General features: G+C 39.2%; 1 protein-coding gene across 5 annotated transcripts in view; it reads right to left on the bottom strand.

The window, feature by feature from the left end:
• The window catches only part of DYNC1I1 (dynein cytoplasmic 1 intermediate chain 1), a 313409-nt gene that overhangs the window by 107156 nt on the left and 184714 nt on the right, over positions 1-21539 (bottom strand). For all 5 annotated transcript variants that reach the window (XM_053896695.1, XM_053896694.1, XM_053896697.1 and 2 more), the window contains 3 exons: positions 17666-17755; positions 10326-10488; positions 8209-8308 (listed from right to left, as the gene is read on the bottom strand). In XM_053896695.1, the coding sequence (XP_053752670.1) occupies positions 8209-8308; positions 10326-10488; positions 17666-17755 (353 nt within the window). The remainder of the gene's footprint in view (positions 1-8208; positions 8309-10325; positions 10489-17665; positions 17756-21539) is intronic.

The raw sequence follows: 21539 nt of genomic DNA, 5'->3' as shown, positions 1-21539 counted from the left end.
TGTTACTGCAAATGGCAGGATTTCATTCTTTTTCATTGCCAAGTAGTATTCCATTGTATATATAAACCACATCTTCTTTATCCATTTATCAGTTGATGGACATCGAAGCTCTTTGCATAATTTGACTATTGTTGAAAGCACTGCTATAAACATTGGGGTACATGTGCCCCTGTGAATCAGCACTCCTGTATCCCTTAGATAAATTCCTAGTGGCGCTAGTGCTGGGTTGTAGGGTTTTCTATTTTTAATTTTTTGAGGAACATCCACACTGTTTTCCAGAGGGGCTGCACCAGTTTGCATTCCCACCAACAGTGCAAGAGGGTTCCCATTTCTCCACATCCTCTCCAGCATCTATAGTCTCCTGATTTGTTCATTTTGGCCACTCTGACTGGTGTGAGGTGGTATCTCAGTGTGGTTTTGATTTGTATTTCCCTGATGAGGAGTGACGTTGAGCACCTTTTCATGTGTCTGTTGGTAAATGGCACTTTTTTTTTTATGTTGTGGCATACTTAATACCAATGACTACTTCAGCCTCTTACAATCTGCCGTCTGCTTCCAGTGTTCCAGGTGTGCTTACCACAGTCACAGATAACTACCAAACTGCACACACATTACTGGGTCTCTTTGCATTATCTGACATTCGGGCTGCTCCCTCCTTTCTCTTATATTGTTTTCCATACATCTTTCTCTCCTGATTCTTTTCCTCACCATTATTTTTAATCGCTATAGGTTATCCTTCTAACACCTATATTCCAGTGGAGTGGTGGACTGTTTTCTGCCCTTTTTACAAAACTCTGTCCATACATTCTCCCTGGGTGATCTCATCTACTCCAATGACTTTAATAAGCTTTAAAATACTGACAATGTTCAAATCTATATCTCTAGCCTTGATTTCTCTCTCAGCTACAGGTCTTTTTCACACTGGAGATTTCTCTGAGCTATCCATAGACACATCAGATACAATGCATACAAAATGCATAAGAATGAGCTTATTGCCTTCTATAAAAACCTCTTACTCTTCTACTGTACTCTCTTTTTGGTGCCTTTCACCTAACATTCACCTAGCTGCCCAAACCAGACACTCCATGTTCATTTTTACTTCCCATTTACTGTGTTTTACTACCTCCTTAAAACCTTTCAAAGGCATATTTTCCTTCCACCCATAAAGGGAGGATCTCCTAAACTAATTTCTTATCTGAATACAAGCTACAGCTGCCTAAATAGCTTCCTTCTTGCAGACTTTCCAGGCCCTACCCTCACCACTCCATTCTCCATCCTTTGTTAATATGACTTTACAAAACATACATTGGGCTAAGTCACTCCTCTGCTTAAAAAACTTTAATGGCTCATCATTACTCTCCAGGTCATATAGGGTCCTTCATGATCGGTCATTTTCCACCTTCTCTGCTTAATCTCTTACCACCTGCCCTCCCTCCTCAACCCCCACACCCTCATGGACTAGTTCTGGGGTTCATAGGTATAGCCTCTATGCCTAGGAGTTTAATACTCACTCTTACTAGAATACCTCTTACGTGTTGTTTCATTAACTCATTCTTTTAAAAAAAATTTTTTTTTAACATTTATTTACTTTTGAGAGACAGAGAGTAAGCGGGGGTGGGGCGGATGGTCAGAGAGAGAGGGAGACACAGAATCAGAAGCAGGCTCCAGGCTCTGAGCTGTCAGCACAGAGCCCGACACGGGGCTTAAACCCACGAATCGTGAGACCATGACCTGAGCAAAGTCAGACACTCAATCGATGGAGCCACCCAGGCGCCCCTCTTTTTTTTTTTTAAGCATTTATTTATTTTGAGAAAGGGAAAGTGCATGAACAGGGGAGGAACAGAGAGAGAGAGGGAGAGAGAGAGAATCCCAAGCAGGTTCCACACTGGCAGTGAGGAGCCTGACGTGGGACACAAAACCATGAACCGTGAGATCATGACTGGAACCAAAACCAAGAGTCAGATGCTTAACTGACTGAGCCGTCCAGGCACTCCTGACATTAATTCATTCTTTAAAATTCAACACATGAATCAAGTCCTTCAAACAATCCTAACTTTCTACCACCGTTCCTCATCTCTCATAGGCTCCCTTAGCATTATTGTGTGTTCCCCCATTAGAGCACTTGTCAAACTGTACTATGGTGTTTTCCCACTTATGTCTCTTACTAGTTTGTAAGCTCTCTGGGTATAGGGACTTATTCTTATTAAGTTTTAAATCTAGTATCTTGTAACCTCTAGCACATAATCAACTTGTGTCAAAATCTGTTGAAATACAGATGCTGTTTTTATTTTAGTGACTCTGTGCTCAGTAGAAAGACATTATATTTAATCTTTTGTTGTCAAATAATGTCAAAATTAAAAGCATAAGTGCAAGAACCACAATGAGTAAAATAATAAGGACTCTAAAGTGAACAGAAATACCTACTTACCCTGTGTGAATTCTGTGCTGTGTGTGTAATTAAACAAGCTGGGGATGAATCTTGTGAGGGGTGTTTATGAGTTAGAATCCATTTCATGAAAATGCCATTCCTACCTGGCATTCCCATAAGGCGGCACCATTAAAAATAGCATCAGGATTATAGCAGATTATATCACTCTTTGCTCATAGATAACTTAATTTTCCATTCTTTCTCACTATTATATATATATATATATGTGTGTGTGTGTGTGTGTGTGTATGTATATACATACATATATTTATATACATACATATATATGTACACATACATACACATATACATATACCCACACATACATCTTCTATTAGAAGATGGTCCTTATAACTTTAAACATCAACTTTTTTTCTATCAAAAACAATTAAACCTGAGTCTTCTAGGTGGCTTTATTAATTTTGCAGCAACCTCAGCTTAAGAAAGCTGCAGGAAGTTACAATTGGTTGGTGCGGAGGAAGTATAATCCTACAAGACACACGTATGCAGCCACCAGGGGAAGTAATCATTCTTTATTAGAAAACGTTCCTCAGTGGCTGAATCGAAAGCCCATTAGGAAAGGCCTTTGATTCAAAGCCCATTCAAAGAAACTAATATCCAGATAAACACAGAAGTCTCCAGGTTGTCCATCTGAAGTTTAACTATGTCACATGTGAAAGGCAACTCTATAAACACCAACAGCCCTGCCGCAGTGACCAATGAGCAGCCAGATGTGTCTGCAATAATATCCCACAGCTTCACATCTGGGTCTCATAGTTGGCTCCCACTTGTTTTTTTTTTTCTTTTTTCCATTAAAAATAGTTAAAATCATTTGGCTTTAAAGCTTATTTTGAAAATAGGGAGAGTTTTAGTAAAATACCAGTGAAATGCCTTTCATGTAATTTCTATAACTGGCATCACAAATCCCAAAGATACTGATTTAACTCATATCTCATGCAAGCTTTTATGATTTCAAAGTCCCTTCTTATGTGCCTTTTCCCATTGTTTGTTTGAACATGACTAGTCCTATTTTCTTACTCTCAAATGAAAAGCAAATATCTGAACAATTATTTAAAACCTGAATGTTAAAATTATGATGTTAAAGGGAATATGAACAACTAGGAAGTTTATAGTTACTCATCAGGCTGGATTATCCAATCTTTAACCTAGGAGAATTTTACGTGGAGATTACCAGATCTGTTCTCAAGTTATTTGTTCTTACAGAGAATAAAATCAGACATTTATCAGAGAAGAAGGAACCAATATGTTTTCAGGCCCATTACGTGTCAGACGCTGAGCCGGGTGATACATTTACTCATTGGCTCCTTGCCATCCCCAAGAGCAGAGGTGGTTTTACCAGCCTTACAGATGAAGAAGCCGAGGGTCTTAGAGTAAGTAACTCATTGTGAGTTATGTTGCTAATAAATGAAGATGTGAGAGCCTTACTTGAAGTCTGTTTGGCTTCAAAGGCCATGTCCCTTCTAGTCCACCGTGACGTGTCCAGTGCCTCCTACGTATATGTAATTCACTGCACCAGGTGAAATGTGCGACAAGAATGTCAACAATAACATGCTTAGCTCTATAGAAGCTCACCCTTACGTAGAGGGAGGAAAGGTAAGACACAAGTATGAATAACTACAATGCAAACTTAAAGGCAGAGCATGATAATGTGCTACGGTGGAAGTGTAGAAAAGGTTCCTTGGAAGTACAGAGGAGGAAAGAACCACCTTAGTTGGGATAGGATGTGGCAGGGAAAGAAACTGGAAAAGACTTCTAAGGAGAAAGGATCCATGCATTGGGCCTTATCAATGGGTAGATTATTAGGAGAGAAGAGAGAAGGGAATGTGGGCAAGGGTACAAATATGAGTGCAGGAGATGTATCTTGGTCATCTGCCTGGTTCACAATAATTCTCTCATTTTTGGAGATTCCCTCAGTACATAGGTATTTAACTTCTCAGGGACAATTACTTCATTGCAGGGTTGATACTTGACCCAGCACAGATCACATCCCCTGAACTGGCTATGGTAAATTTTGAACTGAGACACAGAACCTGTGGGCTGGCATATGAGTCAGGTTATGACAGCATCCTATTGGTGAGGTCCCTCAAGCAGCCTGGATCTCTACTCTTCCCGAATCCCAGTTCTTCTTTTCTGTGGATTTCCTAAGTGCATGGGTACCTCTCTAGTAAATCACCCGTTTTGCTTACGCTAACCAGAGGTGAAATTTTCTTAACTAGTGCAGCATGGAGCATATTCAGGAGGCTTCAGGTTGTTGCATTTGGCTTGGAGGTAGGTTATATGAGGATGTGAACAAGCAGAAAGAGCTGGAAATGTGTCTGGGCATCCTCATAGATGTTGCCAAGTACAGGCTGATGATGTTAGACTTTACTTTGGGGACACGAGGAGTTATATTCAGCAACTACTAATACTACTGCCACTACTACTTTCACTGGCCACATTTATTGAGCACTTTTCATGTACCAGATGCTTTTTAAGTCCTACTGCTTTAAGTACATTAACTCATGTAATAGTCAGGATATGAGTGAGGTATTTATACCATCATCTTATGAATGAGGAAGCTAAAAGTAAAGAGAAGCCAGGCAACTTGCTCAAGGTGATACTGAGAGTTTATAAGTAATCTTTACAAATATTAATCTGGTCAAAGTGCTTATAATGGATCAACAGTATACAGACTGGAGGTAGAAAGACCAGTGAGGAAGCCACTTCCTAAGATAAGCAAGAAGTAGAGGGCATGGCATAAAGTCAGTGTCAAATCCACCTGCTAGTGGACTTGAGCTGGTATCCATGGGAGTCTTCTTGCTACTATAAATTTGATTGGATGTGGAAACTAAATGAACTATCAAAGATTACTCAGGTTTGTACCCTGGATAGCTGCAAGGTTGGAGGATGCATTTTACATGGGAGAGGAGTATATATGGTAGGAGTAAGGTCATGGATGTGGTTTTGTACAAGCCTGGAAAAGCTATCATGCGGTATGTGGACAGTATTATTGGCTCACACTGTTCAGCAATGGTCAGTGAACGACAGGGCTGACAGAATTGCCCGAGTGCCACTGTTTCTTCCAGGGAATGATGTTTGGTGGATATTTACAAAGTTATAAAGTTAAAGTGTTCTTGCTCCAGAAGCCCAGAAGATCAAAGCAAAGCCATGCGGAAACCTTACGGTTTTTTCCTTGTTCTCCCCTCTGTTCCACTCAGGTAAACACCCTAGACATACAGGCCACTATTAGACTCTGAGACTGTTTCTCTTGCTCTTCTTTCTTAACATTACTGAATTGCATCCAGAATCATTTAGAAGAGTCTGCATCCCGTAACCATATAAACCTGGTCCTTGGAACCCCATAAAAATCTTATGATGTAGGAGCCGAGGATTCCAATTCCTTTTTCTCATGCTCCACATAAAACATGCTTTTCAGAAATGCAAACCTCTCCTCTACAGTGTAGGTGAGTAGGTTATACAAAAATGGTGAAAAGTACATGTGGTCTCTCCATGGTAGAGTTTTTGCTCTTTACAGTTTCAGTTCTTGCAAAAGACGATCACACAGACCCCCATGTGGAAATAAATCCTTCCAAGGCCAATACGGCCATCACATGCTGCGGCCATGCAGGGCCCAGCCCCGCTGATGCTCTCTCCGCCAACTCCTCAGGGAGCATTACCAACAGGCCCCGGGAACACGGTAGAAGTCACCTTTGAGGAATGTGTCAGATAAGGTTCCTGTGTAATTTCCAGACTCAGAACAAGTGAACAAGCCGAGCTAAGTGTTTCCTCAGGCTTGGATCCGATTTCTGTGCATACACCCGAGCGTGCTCACAGACCACCCACACACTGGCGGGAAGTGGCTGGGCCAGCCCTGCTTATATTAGTCTCTGCACGATCATGCACTGTGTGCTCTGTTGTTTGCATGTAAAAGGAGGTTCAAGAGGAGAAAACACCGGCCCACTTGGTGGTTGATGACAGTCCAGTTGTGAGGGATTACACTCCTCTTCAGTTCTCCTGTTCCCCAGTAGGATTAAATGGGGCTCTTCACATCATCTGTTTCACAACTCTGCCTAGAACACACTCTCCTCCCTTCCATTGGTCTAAATCCTAGTCTCCCAGAGAGATCCTGCACTTGCTATCTGCCCCATATCATTCAGCACTTATAACCTCTCTTGGTTCCAGATTCAAAAGTCCTTTGTGAAAGGCAGTGGTAAAGAGAATAGCCCTGAAGTGCAAAGGACTTGAGTTCAAATCCCCACACTACCACATCCTGACTGAGTGACTCTTAGCAAGTTACTTAACTTCTCTGAGCCTCAATTTCTTCAGTTGCAAAATGGAAATAGTAATGACTGCCTCATCTGAGTTATGAGGCTGAAATAAGGTAATGCCTTCAGAGCAGCCGGCATAGTGTTTAGCACATAAGAAACACAAATTAAAAGTTAGCCATGATTTAAAAAAAAAAAAGCTAGCCATGATTATTATTCCCAATAAAAACATACCCTATAAGAAAACAGAAACTGTGTTGCACATCCATGCCCAGAACTTATTCCTATTTTCCTCATTGCCATTATGTCATTGTCATTGGCAGGAACATAGCGTGGTTGTTACAAACGTGGGCTCAGAGGTCAGACCACCTGGGTTCAAACTCTGGCCACCTCACAACTAGGCTGTGTGCACATTATTTAACTGCTCAGTGCTGGGTAATTTGTCAAGTAGTTGAGTTGGCTCTTCAGCAAAGTGACTTTTGATAAATTTGCCTACTTTCACTCTGAATACCACACTAAGGAGCATAGGATTTTCTCTTAGAGGCAACAGGGAGTTTTAATCCAGGGAGTGGCGTGATCAGATTTGCATTTTAGAAAGATTATTTGGCTAGGGGTCCAGAGGGAAAACCATAGATGAACAAGCACGGATGTAGAAAGACCACTTAGAAGGTTAGCATTATCACAGATGTAAGGTGATGCATATGAGTGGAGACAGTCTATCTTGGTGACAGACTGGGTCTGGAAGATTAAGGGGGGAAAGTTGCTAATGTTAATGATGAAAGTTCTGCTTTAGGCCCTTGGGTATATTGTGATGTCTTTAACTTAAAGAGAATGCAGGAGGAAAAAAATTCAGATATGTGAAAATAATGAATTAGTGATTACAGATTCTAGGAGACACCTGAGTGGATCTGTCTGGTGTGTAAAGTGGAATTTAGGAGGGGGACGGGTGGGAGATATCAATAGGCTACCATGTAGTGCTTGAATCCACAGAAGTGGAAGAGGTCTCCACCAGACAGCATATTGGGAAGAAAAGGAGAGGCTGGGGGCATGGCCACGAGGACCACAGCAGTGTACGAGAAAAAGAAGTTTTGGGGAAGTCTGAGAACTAGCAGAGAGTAATGTTGTGGAACTCAGTGGAAGGATATTGTTCTTAGAATACGAGGAAGTCAACTAAGCTGGCTGACAGAGAAGTCAGGGCAGATGAGGGCTTAAAATAGCCCACAGGATTTGATGGATAGGAAATCCCTGGTGACCTTAATGATAGCAGTTTTACAGACAAGATGGCCTGGCTCCTTGTCTGGTACCTAACACATAGTAAGAACTCAATGCATATGGATGACAGGGTGCAAAATTTAAACTGAAAGTTTAGTAAAATGGGAAAGAAAACCAAGAGGCATAGAAGAAGATTGTAGGTTGGTGAACACATCTAAAGTAACGGAGAAAATCTCTCATTTTTAAAACACAAATGCCATGAGGACACAGTCCAGTTTGTCTCGTCCCAACAATAATTCTTACCTGCAGGGACCAGTCCATGCAAGTGACTACTCGGTGCTTGGACCAATGCTCATCGTAGAATTGACGATTGAAAGAAAGGTTGGCTCCAGCCTGGACATCCCTAGGAGGGTTTAAACATCAAAGACAAATGTGATGCTTCAGAAAGGGGCTTTATCTCTGCTGCTCATATGGAAAGAATGAAATGGCAAGAGCATGGCACTCGCTGAGGCCAAAGCATCAATTTACATAGCAAGCGCTGATCATAAATAAATGAACTAACGGTGGTGTCCTTTGTGAAAAGTTTTCTCTAGCCTGGCCCAGGACAGGTTTCCATGTATTGTTTTAAACCTGGTATGAAATGTCAAATAATTATTTGGCTCTCACCTTGGCCAGTCCCAAAAGCCTTCTCTTCCTCCTAATAAGTTCTATATTGAAGCAGAGTTTACTAGAAATCTCCCAGCTATCAGGGGAGCAGAGCCCACTTGCAGATTCTTTGATATCAATACCACCTCATCTAGCCTTAGACCAGAGATGATATGCATGTTTCTATTTACCTGTAATATCTGACTGGTTGTAGAGTTGCCTCCCTGCTCAATAGCAAGTGGTAAGTTTTATCATGAGACAGGCATAGTGGAGAGTGGGGGATTCACCAAAAGTAGTAGATGCTTAACATAGACCAAAACATTATCTGGGCCCAGGGATACATTTTGGCCAGTGTTTGCTTGGCTGATACTCAACTGGCCACAAAACCTCCTTTGCAGAACCCTGCACTGGTCATGCATTTGCTCCACAAGACTGAGTGCAAATTGAGTATTGCTGCTTCTGTGCCAGTAGCTTTTGGACCTGCACAAAAAGCTACCTATATTTCTTTAGCATCAGTTCAAAAATTCCTCCACACTCACTTTCTTCTGTTCATTTGCTTCATCCCACTGCCTTGCACCCTGTATCACTTGTCTTATACAGCTCTTGTTCAGATGGTGACTTGGCTCCAGACTATTTACTTGGGCTCCAAATTGGCTGACTTAGGACTCTTTTTTCCTGCTAACCCTTCTTCAACTCCACCACTACAAACTCAGGCAAAGAGGTACGCACACCCAAGTAACTGTCAGGCACCCAAAAGGAAACAGGACACAGAAAATCAACTGAGCCACAGAATAATGGCTTTTTCAAAGAACAAAAGCATCTCATAATGTGTATATGCAAACTATTAGTGCCTCTTTGGAGTAGTCTAATGATGCTGTCAACTGCTTAGAATATTTTCAGAACCTCCTTTTGAAACTGCTTTTGGAGCCTCTGTTACATTCCCTTAAGCATCCTCAATGATGATACACTGTTCTTTGAGAATGTATTTGAATTCTAGAAACAGCAAAAAGCCAAGTCTGATGACTAAGGCAGGTGATCTCAACTTTTCATATTGTTGTTGGCCAAAAGAAATCAGTGGCTAGATTTATTTCTTACAAATTCTTATAAAGTTGTTAATAAACCTGGCTAGATTTATTTCTTATAAAGCTCATAAAGTACCTTCCAGTATACCCATGGTGATGGTTGACGGCCGCTGCCTTTCACATTACATATGCTACGGTCTCAGAGAAAGTCATTTGGAGGATCATTTGCTTTTATTGATTAGTTTTAGATATATCCCTGCACAGGTGTTTCCTATAAGACATATACACATATACTCATGGTATCAAAAAGAAGGGTTGCGGTCTCTCTTAGCTGTTCCCCACATCAGTGAAGGGCTCCCATATCTCATGTTTATTTTGTTCAGCTTCCTGTTTGCTTAGACATCAAAAATAGATCTGGTGGATACAACACAAATCTCCTTTGCTGCTTATAAGAATGTTTTCTCAGAGGACAATGTACGTGACTCTGCCAGTCTCTATCACCTGGACTGTTCCCCAGATATCAAGTTCAAAAGCATTTCACGGAAGCACATGATAATTACAGGGAAACTCTAAGCCAGAAGTTATAACCAAAGCCCTTAGTCAAAGCTGTTCAGCAAGATCAACCCTGGAATTTCATCCTCCTCTGATTTGTTTGGTTTGAGATTTGCCTAGTCAATACATAAGAGAATTTAGAATCAACAATAATTTATTGCAGTATTTTTTTTTAAAAGAACATGCACACAAGAAACTAACCCATCTTTTTCCTCTAACTCTCGACCGCTGTAGTCAAAGAAGATGTCAGAGTCTTCTGCTAGTGCTCTTTCAATTACCCGTATTGTCCGATCAAAAAAGATGAGAAATTCCTCTGAATGAAGGATCTGCTGTTTTTCTTCCTCTGTCAGCTCCCGTGGAGGGGCTTTTTAAGTAAAAGAGATTGTCAGGAAAGAAGAAAAGGACAATTAAAACATTTCAAGAGGAATCCAACTCTTGAAAGAGACTATTTACCAGAAAAGTGATCAGACAGTGAAATAAACCATTGTTAATATTGATTCTAAATAACTCCTAAATTCACACCAAAGGTTTTTATAGATGTTTCCCCTGATAATTACAAAAAAGATTTCAAAAAGACTAATTTACAAAAAAGATTTACAAAAAGACTAATTACTACTTTGAAGAGTTGAAAAATGAAAATGAAATGAAAATGAAAATGAAAACTGAAAATGAAAAATGAAAAATGAAAATGAAAATGAAAATAAATTGGTGTTTTTAGCAATCAATTCTGAACGTTACTTTCTTTAAAACAGAACTTGAAAAACAGCTCAAAGAGTACATAATAGAAAAATCTGTAAAACTAAACATATTGCATACTACTATAAAGCTGCACATGTGAAATCACTAAGAAGTATCTATAATATCATCTGGGTAGCATCTTTCCTCTCTCTACTAGATACATTCATTCTATTTTAGATGGTTAGTTGCTAAGGCCGGCTGACTGTTATATAGGTTCCATTCAAACACTGAAACATGACCTTCCAAACCTGCTTTCACCTGAGATACCTTCTGCTTCTTTTTAAAAAAAATTTTTTTAAACATTTATTTATTATTGAGAGACAGAGAGTGAGTAGAGGAGGGGCAGAGAGAGAGGGAGACACAGAATCTGAAGCGGGTTCCAGGCTCTGAGCTGTCAGCACAGAGCCCGACGCAGGGCTCAAACTCACAAGCCGCGAGATCATGACCTGAGCCGAAGTCAGATGCTTAACCGACTGAGCGACCCAGGCTCCCCGATACCTTCTGCTTCTAAACAAACGTGGAACAAATAAACACTTCTAGAAGACACCTCAAAATAATTTTTATGCCTTTCTTTTCTAGCATGATTAATCTTACTGAACTAAATTTGAAGACATAAAATGAGAAAAAAGAGATTAAATAATTAGCAGTATGTCACAGTGTCTGAAAGTCAGCTAACCTCAGAGTCATGATTAGGTAACACAGACTGTTCCTTCAGTGGCAAGGTTTACATAAAATGATAGAGAAAGGATTAGGAACTCCCCCAGACCGAAAAGCCCTCAGAGGTAGAAACTGTCAGCTGAACCTCTGTGGTTCTTCAGAAACCCCAGTTCAACAACCTTGCAGAAAGCACTCAATACATGTTTGATGGCTTACTTTCTGTAGGACCAGACGGTCCTGGAATTTAAATGACAGGAGGAGGGTAGTGCAGTGCAATCAGTGTCGAGTTCCTAGAGGAGTCTCTCACCCACAGTCTTGCCCAACACTTCCGCTACCATCCCCATAACCATTTCTACCTGACCACTGGCTCAGAAAATCATGTAGGTGCAGTCAGCGGTAGCAGGTTTTATGCAACTTTTATTTGTTTCAATTACTAGCACCCCGAAGCCATTGTCCTGTGAAATCTGAACTGTCTGGAAGCCCTCCTGTAGACCCAAGGATCTCAAGCCTTTGATGTTCATAGTGTCTTCCCCCATCCCACCTCCCCGTCCCTGACCCAGACCACAATGCAGGGCATCTGGCAGGTCTCCAGAATCTGTATATTTACAAGAAACTAGAATTATTATAATGCAGTTGGTTCACACCTTGAAAAATGCTCTCCGGACAATACTATAACGAAACATGATTCACCTACTAGAACAGACGATCATTTCACAAAACAGTTTACCCTGAAGTTTCTAGTAGTCCTGCATATAGTTAGATATATTTCTTTGCTGCTGAAGCCTCCAGGGCCCTTAATATGCCAATGTGTATTGGGACTCTCCAGGAACCTCCATCAATACCTGCTGAGCAGAGTTGCCCACACACTAGTTTGTGAAACGGTGAAACTGGCAATGCGTGGCTGTCAATAACAAGGACTCTACAAAACCAACCTGGAATCCAACATTGACTCTGCCCTTTGCTAACTTTGATTTTTTAATCAATTAAAGCTCTCGGAGTAGCAGTTTTATATAAAATGAGGTAATGATACCAAAACTTTAAGTCAAGCATTCAGTAACTGGTAATTGAGTAGTAATTTATTAGTCTACTTTCTAAAACTCCCATAAATGAGGCATTTGGATTTTTCACTCTTATGTAAGGTCAAGAAAATACTAAAACTACTAAATGTAACCAGGCAAAAGGAAAAAAAAAACCCCAAAAAACTTTAGGTTCATGTTGTTTCGATAGTACTGTCACATAAATAAATAAACTTCACTAAACAAGGATACTATAGGGTCAAGAAGAATGTCTTATTCTAAAAGTCCATGTTCATATCTTAGTTACTATTGATGTATGACTTGAGACCCATCTGAAATTAAGCAGAGAAATGGTCATTTGTTTCTCCTTATCCTTTTTAAAAATAATATTAAAAGTATATAACCTACTCTCTGTTTATCTTTTTGAGTTACTTCTATTTCACCTGTATCTTTCCTTACAGGTCTATTACCTTGAATAAAAAGTAGTATCTGTGTAATTTTCTGTAATTTTTTCTTCCCTGTAGCTTATTGTCACTTTGATCTCAGCTTTCAAGACATACAACTTCTTCTCTGAAAGAAACATAAATGGCTGATCAAAGTGTATTTGCAGAGGCCAAGTTCAGGTAGGTGAAGCAGTAACCTCTCCAGATATTATGTTTGACAATACAATATTTGGCTTGAAATTAAATTGCTACTGAAGCAAAACAAAGGATATATTTTATATTAAGCTTTGATGTCTAACAGGGATCAAATGACATGACTTGTTAGCATAAAATAATAAGATGCATGTACAGACAAGTACTTTTTGAAAGTCATAAACAATATTCAACTTAGGAATTAAATAGGGCTATAGTTATTTTTGATAAAAAAAATCCCAAACCTCCCATATTTAAAAATCTTTAAATTGATAAGTGTTGTTGCAATGTAATGAAAACATAATGGAGTATCCAGGAACCTCAACCAAAAGCTGTATTCAGAGATAAACCTCTCCAGACATCATATTTCATGAAAGAAAATTGGTTGATTAATGGAATCCGCAAGGTTCAAATTACAAGCACAAACAATTAGAATCAGAATTGTATTACTCCAGGGTAGACCCCAAATTCTCCCTGATATATCTGTTTTTGTAGCTTTTCCCTATCCCTGACACCTAACGAATTATTTTCAACATGTTCACTGCATAAAAAGGTATTAATTAAAGTTATAGCAAAAGACATATGAGAGCAAAATATATAATTTTTGGCATTGGCAATCATTGGTTTTTCTTATTAAGTTAAGCAGAGCTATTATAGCAGGTTTGTTGTTTGTTTTTGCAACACAAAACGTAGAGTATTTCTGCCAAGAGCTAAAAATATTTTATGCATGTAAAGTGGCCTTTTTTTTTCCTTAAAAAAAGAGAGATTCTTTATGAAAAGTCAAACACATAGATAAAACTAACATCTGATCCAAATGGAAAGACAGTTTTCATACTTGCCAAAATTTACCTGAACAGTTATATTTAGCTTGAATAACAGCTGTGAAGACAATGTACTGAATTCATGAAATCTGAAGTTTAGAAGATGGTCTAAGTCTATGACTTCGTGGTTGCAAGATTAAAATCTAGTATACGTTTTATTTTAGAGTCTTCTTTTTTTTATAATAGAAATGTTAATTTCTCTTAGTTTTGTAGATGAAAATATTTGTATATGTGTCTTTATGATGATTCTATCCTATTTGGTATGTTTTCTTTAGTTTTTTTTTTTTTTATTGACATTAATAGGTATTTTTCCATTTATTTTTTTAATTTACTCTATTTACTATATATCATATTTTTTGGTTTCAGGCTTTGGGGATTTTTTTCTCTGTAAATCTATAAAATTCATAATGAAATTCACAATTTATATTGAGTACTTTACAATCTTTCCCTGAGTTCAAGAGCTATTTTACAAAAATATTCATTTCAGAAATGTCTTGCTTTGTTTAAAAGATACAGCTTTGAGTTTCAGTATGAAAAATTAAATCTTTTAAATATTCTTCAAGAATATATGTAAAAGACAAAAAATAAAGAAGTAAATTCCCACATAGCTTAAATATTAAACCCAATTAAATAGGGACAGTGGCTCTTAAGGGATTTTACTGTGAGATCATTGCATAAGTATGAGCAAGAAAACCAAACCAAGCTAATAAAGAAGGATATCCTCCTCTGAAGTTAATGTGAGGTTTATGAGTTAATGTGCATTTACAAGAGCTAGGTCTGATTCTGTTGTTTTAAATCTCTAAACATGAAGATCCCTGAACACTTACATATAGAAATTTCCTAAAATTTGATTAAAAGCTAACATGTACCTGCTGTTTTCTCTACTCCATTGTGAAAAAATGGAGTGAAAACAGTAAAATATCAACTCTTATTTCTTTACTGCTTAGTGCATTTTGATATCACATGGGCAAAAATGTCAAAAGTTAGCACTGTTTTTTTTCCCATCTCCTGTTCACCGTTTTTTTGTTTTTTTTTTTTTTTTTAACTCCAAAAAAGGCTAGATTTCTCAAAAATGTGCTCCCTGGTTTGAAACCGTGGATGTCAAGTTTCAGCCCAGAGCAAATTTTTATGGCTGAGTAATAAATCCCTGAAACTCAAGGTTCGTAAGGGAAGTGCTGACACAGCCCTAACTACTATGCAGCCGTGTGAATGGCGCCACGATTATATCTGCTAGAGATTCTTTAAAAAGTTTGCAAAATACTGTCTTGCTTAAAAAAAAAAAAAAAAAAGCTAGAGAGAGTTTGATGCCAACATAAACATGCTTTTAACCCATTATGTGCTAATTTGCAGAAAAGCCATTAATAGAGAAAAAGGCACACAGAGCAGCAGTACAGGAAATGTACTTCAAACTCCTTTTTGACTTTTAACAGGACTTTAATCAATTCCATGAAGCATGAGTAACAGTTAAAACTGGAGGGTGTTTTTGCTCAGAACTTAAGAAGGGGGTTGCAGTGCTTTGCCAGAGAAGACAATTTGGGGATTGGGGCGGGGGGTGGGAGGGAATCTGTGCCAAGACACACACGAGACACCTTGGCTCCTTATCACCCAGAATAGCTTAAGGATGTTTTGCAAGAGGAAAAACCTTTTATTTGTTTATTTTAATAAATCCTGACTTGGTTTGTCTCTTGTTATACCTGTGTTAAAAAAAAGTTCTTACAATTTGAGGTAAAATCTCTCCAATCAAATGCATTTAGACTCTCTCAGAAAAAATAACTCTCATGCCTTCTGTGGATGCCACTGTTAAAGATGCTGAATCTATTCCCTGCCTTTAGTCGTAGCCCAGAACTTGACAGTAATCAAAATCATTCAATGCCTGAGCAGGCTGAAGTGAGTACATGTGATCAATGTGTACCCATTCCTATAAAAGTCCCCAGCGACAACGGTGTGCCACATACTATGCTGGAGCCACAGGCATCTTTAATTTAATTTTTTTCTTTATTTCAGAGAGAGAGAGAAAGAGAGAGAGAGCGTGAGTGAAGAAGAGGGGCAAAGGGAGAGAGGTAGAGGACCTTAAGCAGGCTCTATGCTCAGCACAGAGCCTGGTGCAGGGCTGGACCCCACCACCTCTGGGATCATGACCTGAGTCGAAATCAAAAGTCAGATGTTCCACCGACTGAGCCACCCAGGTGCCCATCACAGGCATCTTTAAAATTTAAAAATCAAATGAACTTCTTATTTTTTAAAATTTTTTTTTAATGTTTATTTATTTTTTGAGAGAGAGAGAGAGAGAGAGAGAGAGAGAGAGAGTTTGAGCAGGGAGGGGCAGAGAGAGAGAGGGAGACACAGAATCCGAAGCAGGCTCCAGTCTCCGAGCTGTCAGCACAGAGCCCGATGTGGGGCTCGAACTCACAAGCTGTGAGATCATGACCTGAGCCAAAGTCAGACGCTTAACTGACTGAGCCACCCAGGCGCCCCTGGAAAAATCTTTTAAATCTGCACTCTGTTTTCAGACATACTTCGTTTGTCGGTAAGAATGACGATTTCAAAATTCTTTTATCTCCATGGGCTAAGAATTTCACAGGGACACAAACTTAGATTTTTAAGGATAGAGCACCTGGAGGATTGATTGTCTTCCCTTTTCTTTTTTCTTTCTTGCTTTTGACACCCAGTGCTATGTCAGGATGATACCATCATGATAAAATGTATAGTCTTTGCTGTCAACGGCAAATCCTGCTCATGCACTTCTACAGTGTGTGTCCTTGGGTAAGTTTTTAGACCTCTCTCTTCCTGGTTCTCCATCTATAAAGTAAGAATAATAGTAGTATCTGCTTCAAAAGGATGTTCTGAGATGTAGATAATATCTGTAAAGGGCACAGGAGAAAGCTGAGTACACGGGAAGCCCTTAATAAATGCTCATCATTATTATCACTGAAACATGGAAAGTTTCGCTCTTCATACAGGCAGAGCTATGGAAGCACACTTTGAACAGTAGAGTTAATAGTAATGATCATTGCTAATATTTCTGTGTACATCACATGAATAAACTTCAGAATTTATTAACAAAATAATTATATCTGCTTCTTCCCTTTACTATTATCATTCAGAATATCCGATGCGGTGAACTAGGTAACATGACAATTGATAACAATTATCTTATGTTTTCACTCTTTAGTAATAATTTTACTGAATTGTGACTGGACTTGTTGCTGGAATTGTGGCTAGCTTGCATTTTATTTACTTCTTTCTCTCGCACATGAGAAAGTGGCAGAGAAAGAGGGAAGGAGGGAGAGAGAGAGGGAGGGAGAGGGAGAGAGAGAGAGAGAGAGAGAGAGAGAGAGAGAGAGAGAATCTTAAACAGGCTCCAGACTCAGCACAAAGCCTGATGCAGGGCTCAATCTCATGACCATGAGATCATGACCTGAGCTGAAATCAAGAGTCAGATGCTTAACCCACTGAATCACCCAGGCACCCCTCTATTTTATTTACTTCTATCAGTCAAAAAATAGATGACTCTTGCTTTGGGGATTACAGTTTATGGTGCTAAATGTAATGTGCTGAAAACCTTCCACATAGGGAGTATGTGTTTAATTTTTACTTACCAGGATAGCCCCTAAGTTGGTAAAAAAAACAACAATAACAATAAATTGATGACTAATTTACCTCCCATACCATACCTTCTTTCACCTCCTGTTTTTGGTCTTGGTTTTCCAGTTCTGAATCATGGCCAACTTTAGGTTCTACCATTTCCTCATCTTCCTCATCCTCTAGAAGAAAGAAAGAGAAAAATGCATTATTTTCTTTCCTTCAAATCAAAGCCTTTGGTTGATGGTGGGAGGTAGGGCCAAAGGGTAAAGTTCCAATCATTTAGGGCAACTTCTAAGTAAATCAGTCCTCAATGAATGCCCAAGATATATGTTCATGAATATATGAATAAATTATCTCCAAAAGGGGCCTCTTTGAAAGTCCCCCAAGCTGCTGAGAAAACCACCCGAGTCGGCACCTGCTAACATCCATCTCCAGGCCCTCACCACATGGGATGTCTTGGAATTGCCTCTCTGACCTCTGAAGCTTCTTCAGAGATGACCCAGGAACAGATCTCAAAATGTTTCCACCTGGGGCACATTCTCCACAGGGAACACCTGCTGCACAGACGACTCATTTCCAATTTAATTCTCACCAAATTAATTTGTTTTTGACCTACAGGAAAGGGTTAAATACAGGTCTGACCCCAGGTCAAATGCCATTGGCAAGTAAACAACCAGGGGGTAGAGTCCCAAAAGTCACTGCCATTGGCCTGGGAGAAAGCAACCAACCTGAAATCGCATTTACACATTCAGAGCAGCTCATGCATTAATGTGAATTTAATGAGCACCAACAAATGGACCCAGTCTGCTACCACTGCCAGATGTTATAGTGCCCTTCCTGCCCTATGCAAATGTGTGCTCGTTCTGTCTGCTCTCAACCTGCCTTTCTTAGAGGCCCCTTTCATTATAGAGTGCTTGAAATCATCAGCCACAAAGTAGAAGATGTAGGGGGGAGTCAAGGTGTCACAAGAAAATCCAGTGTAGAAAAATAAAATAATACAAAAAATTAAAACTTGCTTTCACAGTTTAAAAAATATATTGTCTTCTCTCTTAAGTATAATATTCACTGTAGGTTATTTATTTCATTGGTTCAAATGGAATTTAAAAGAAATGACTTCACTTCCTCCCCTGCCCCTACATTCATTCATATATTCATTCATCCATCAAATATTTACAGACTTTCTGTAAGATCTCAAGCTCTATGGATAGTCTCATTTCCATCATAATAAATCCTGAGATTTACATCAACTAAAAATTTCAGCCCCAACCACTTAGGGAATGCATTATAAATGCATACCTAAATGCCCAAATAAATATCTATAGCCTGAAAAGCAACTCCAAAAGTCTGACTACATTAAGCAAGTGATCTGGGGAAGAAATATCAACTTTAAAAATTTGAACATATTAAGTGTAGCATTGCAATTTAGATATTAAAAATTTTTTAATGTAAATTTTCATTGAAATACAATACTCTAAGTGCATATGTATATACTGTGGAACCAACCTCATTACTTTATAACCACACTATAAACATATCAGGAAGAATGTAGAACACTTTTAAGGAAAATGGTCATTTATTAGTAACACATTTATTATCAGTACATTATTTCTAATACATACCTAAGAGGTAAAGAGTTGCACTTGGAATTTTGAAAAGAACACTGAGTTACTCTGATTTTTAGACAAATAAACCCTTAAAGTGTTAAGTTATAAGCAGCACATTTAAGTCCTTATCCATATATAAAGATATTACTGCTATCTACCCATTAACAACCTGCTTGAAAAGTCGTGAACCTGCACATCATGTATCCTGATCCAAAGACCTGACACAAAACCTTAGGAGGTACTAGCCTCCTCTTCTGGTAAACCTGGGATGGAGAGGCAATCTTCAAAAGTCCACTAATCTGCTAGTAAGTGGCTCTATTTCTGAAACTTCTAGAGACATTTATTACTTTTTTTAAAGTTTTAAAAAATTTATTTAAATTCAAGTTAGTTAACATACAGTGTAGTCTTGGTTGCAGAAGTAGAACCCAGTGATTCATCACTTACATATAACACCCCGTGTCCATCCCAACAAGTGCCCTCCTTAATGCCCGTCACACATTTGACTCATCCCCCCATCCTCCTCCCCTCCAGCAACCCTGTTTGCTCTCTGTATTGAAGAGTAGAGACATTTCTTTAAACTTACTGGATTTAGCAGCAATGCCCTGACACTTACAAAATGCAAGTAAATACAACAAATACAAAACTGATAGGGCATGTATTATGAATTGAGTCCTGTTTTGCCTTCTCCCCAACCAAATATTTGTATGTTGAGGTTCTAACGCTTAGGATTTCGGAATGTGACTTTATTTGAAAATAGGATCATTGCAGATATATTTAGTTAAGATGAGATCAGACTGGAGTAGGTGGGCACCTAATCCAATATTATAAAAAGGAGAAATTTAGACATGGGCACACATAGGGAGAATGCCAGGGGAAGCTGAAAAAGACTGGGGTGATGTTTCTACCAGCTAAAGAGTGCCAAAGATTGTTAGCACACAACCAGAAACTAGGGAAAAGGCACAGAACAGATTTTTCCTCACAGCCGTCAGAAGAAACCAACCATGTCAACACCTTGATCTCAGAATCACCTGGCCTCCAAAACTGAGACATTCCATTTCTACTGCTTAAACCACCCAGAATTGTAGTACTTTGTAATAGCAGCCTGAGCAAACTAATACAGCCAGTAGAGTGCCCTGCTTTCTATGACCCTATAAGGTAGTGGAAGAGATACAGGACATATACCATAATAACACCTAAGGCAAGGATGTAAAATCTAATTTATTTACCAGAACTTGGTACCATCAGTCTAACAGATGAAGAGAGAGATTAATCTCCCCCAAAGAAACTCACAACCACATCAAATTTTCAAGTTTTGTCTGGTTCTGCCTGTTTTCAGATCTACGATCTGTAACCATCAGGAATACAGCCTCCTTCGTCAGAGCATGATGTGAAATAGAAAGGCCTTGCGGAAAGGCCTAAAGTAGAAGCTCAGTTGCAGTGTAAGGACAGGCTTGGAGAGGCTCTTCGAGGTGGATATGGCGTCACCTCCATAAGAATCGCTCTTCTGCTTCTAAGAGGCAAGTGCACACAAGGCTCAGCTGAGGAGAAGTTAGGTTTCACATCCTGGACCGCTATATATGATGGGCTGTCTTATTTATTAAGGACACATATGCTGCATCCACATTCTATTCACATTCTCATGTTGGAACCCACTGCCCTGAGACCAGACTGTCAATGCCTACCACAAAGCATTAGTTCTCTGGCTGAACAGATTCACAAGTTGGGCAGGGATCAGCACATCAAAGGAAGTAATTGATCTGGGTCTGAGCCTGGAGTCTTACATCTTGCCAGCCCCTCGATTTTACATAATTCATAGAAACTCTTGGAGGCCCTGTTTCTTCATCTGCTGAATTGGGATAATAATCCTTTCTTAAAATCCAGTGTTGTTGTAAGAGTAACCAAATTAAATAATTGATCTGAACTTTCTTTTTAAACCAAGAGAGTTGGGGATACCTGTATACAGAAACCTCCAAACAAATGTTGCATTAGCTTGCATATCAACCAAACATTTATTGAGCACTTACTATGTACCAGGTGCTGGGAATATGAGAAGGAATAAGACAGAAAAAAAAATCCCTGTGCTCATGGAGCTTCATTTGAGGTAGGGGAGAAAAACAACAAACAAATAAACAAAATATATATTATATCTGATAAATGTTGTGGGGGAAATAGAAAGCCAGAAAGGGAGACTGGGCATGCTGGTAAGGGGAGGAAGAGTTGAAATTTAAAATAGAGTCATCAGAAAAGGCCACACTGAGGTGACATTTGAGCAAAAAGTTCAAGGAGTCAAGGGAGTGAGCCGTGTGAAGATCTTGGAGAAGACCAGTAACAACAGATTCTTCCATCTTATTCTGTGGAC

Source organism: Panthera pardus, unplaced genomic scaffold (assembly GCF_024362965.1).
Source record: "Panthera pardus isolate Hobbes unplaced genomic scaffold, ASM2436296v1 HiC_scaffold_8, whole genome shotgun sequence".
Classification (NCBI taxonomy): domain Eukaryota; kingdom Metazoa; phylum Chordata; class Mammalia; order Carnivora; family Felidae; genus Panthera; species Panthera pardus.
This window is presented reverse-complemented; position numbering and strand designations above follow the sequence as displayed.